General features: G+C 59.1%; 1 protein-coding gene across 1 annotated transcript; it reads right to left on the bottom strand.

Moving 5' to 3' along the window:
- Positions 1 to 4: 4 nt before the first annotated feature.
- On the bottom strand, positions 5 to 138 carry LOC103777479 (acidic mammalian chitinase-like; the record flags this gene model as incomplete). Its single annotated transcript, XM_008945033.1, has 1 exon — positions 5 to 138. A coding segment is annotated over one exon (134 nt), but the record flags the coding sequence as incomplete, so codon positions are not given.
- Between the last annotated feature and the right edge of the window lie 402 nt (positions 139 to 540).

Raw genomic sequence — 540 nt, 5'->3', positions numbered from 1 at the left:
TAGTGTTGGACATCCCAGCAAAGGCATAAAGCAGGTGGGTGCACAGGCACGGGTCGATGTTTTCAGGGGTGTATTTCCCCAGGCCAGGCCTGTACTGGGCCCAGTTGGTGAAGTAACATGACAGCACATAGGCAGTGCCTGTGGAGAAAGAGAGGTGGAGGGGTAGATTTGAACTGCCCTGAAGTGACACCTTCAGGCTGAGTTTCCAAAGGAGATGTGGTGGGAAGTGATGGGGCCGTGTGTCCCTGCAGGGTGAGGAGTTCAGGGAAAGTGCAGTGGGGTTGGTTATCCCTCTGGGAACCAGCTCTCCAAGGATAACAATGGACCCTTCGACCCTCTTGCACACTTTGACTCCTGGGTGTGGGTGGCTCTGGGGGCTGGTGTCCCTTAGCCCCTTGCGGCCCCAGGAGGCAGAGCAGAGGCTCGGGGCTCTGGAGCAGTGCTGGGGAGGTGGGAGGCTCTCAGTGTGCTTCTCTCCTGCCTGTTTGACCTCCTGTGGCAGGTTCTGCACAGCCCCAGCCGGTGGCTGAGCTCCTGCCC

The sequence above is a fragment of the Merops nubicus genome, unplaced genomic scaffold (assembly GCF_000691845.1).
Source record: "Merops nubicus isolate BGI_N331 unplaced genomic scaffold, ASM69184v1 scaffold408, whole genome shotgun sequence".
NCBI lineage: Eukaryota > Metazoa > Chordata > Aves > Coraciiformes > Meropidae > Merops > Merops nubicus.
The sequence above is the reverse complement of the archived record's forward strand: the minus strand, read 5'-3'. Positions and strand labels throughout refer to the sequence as shown.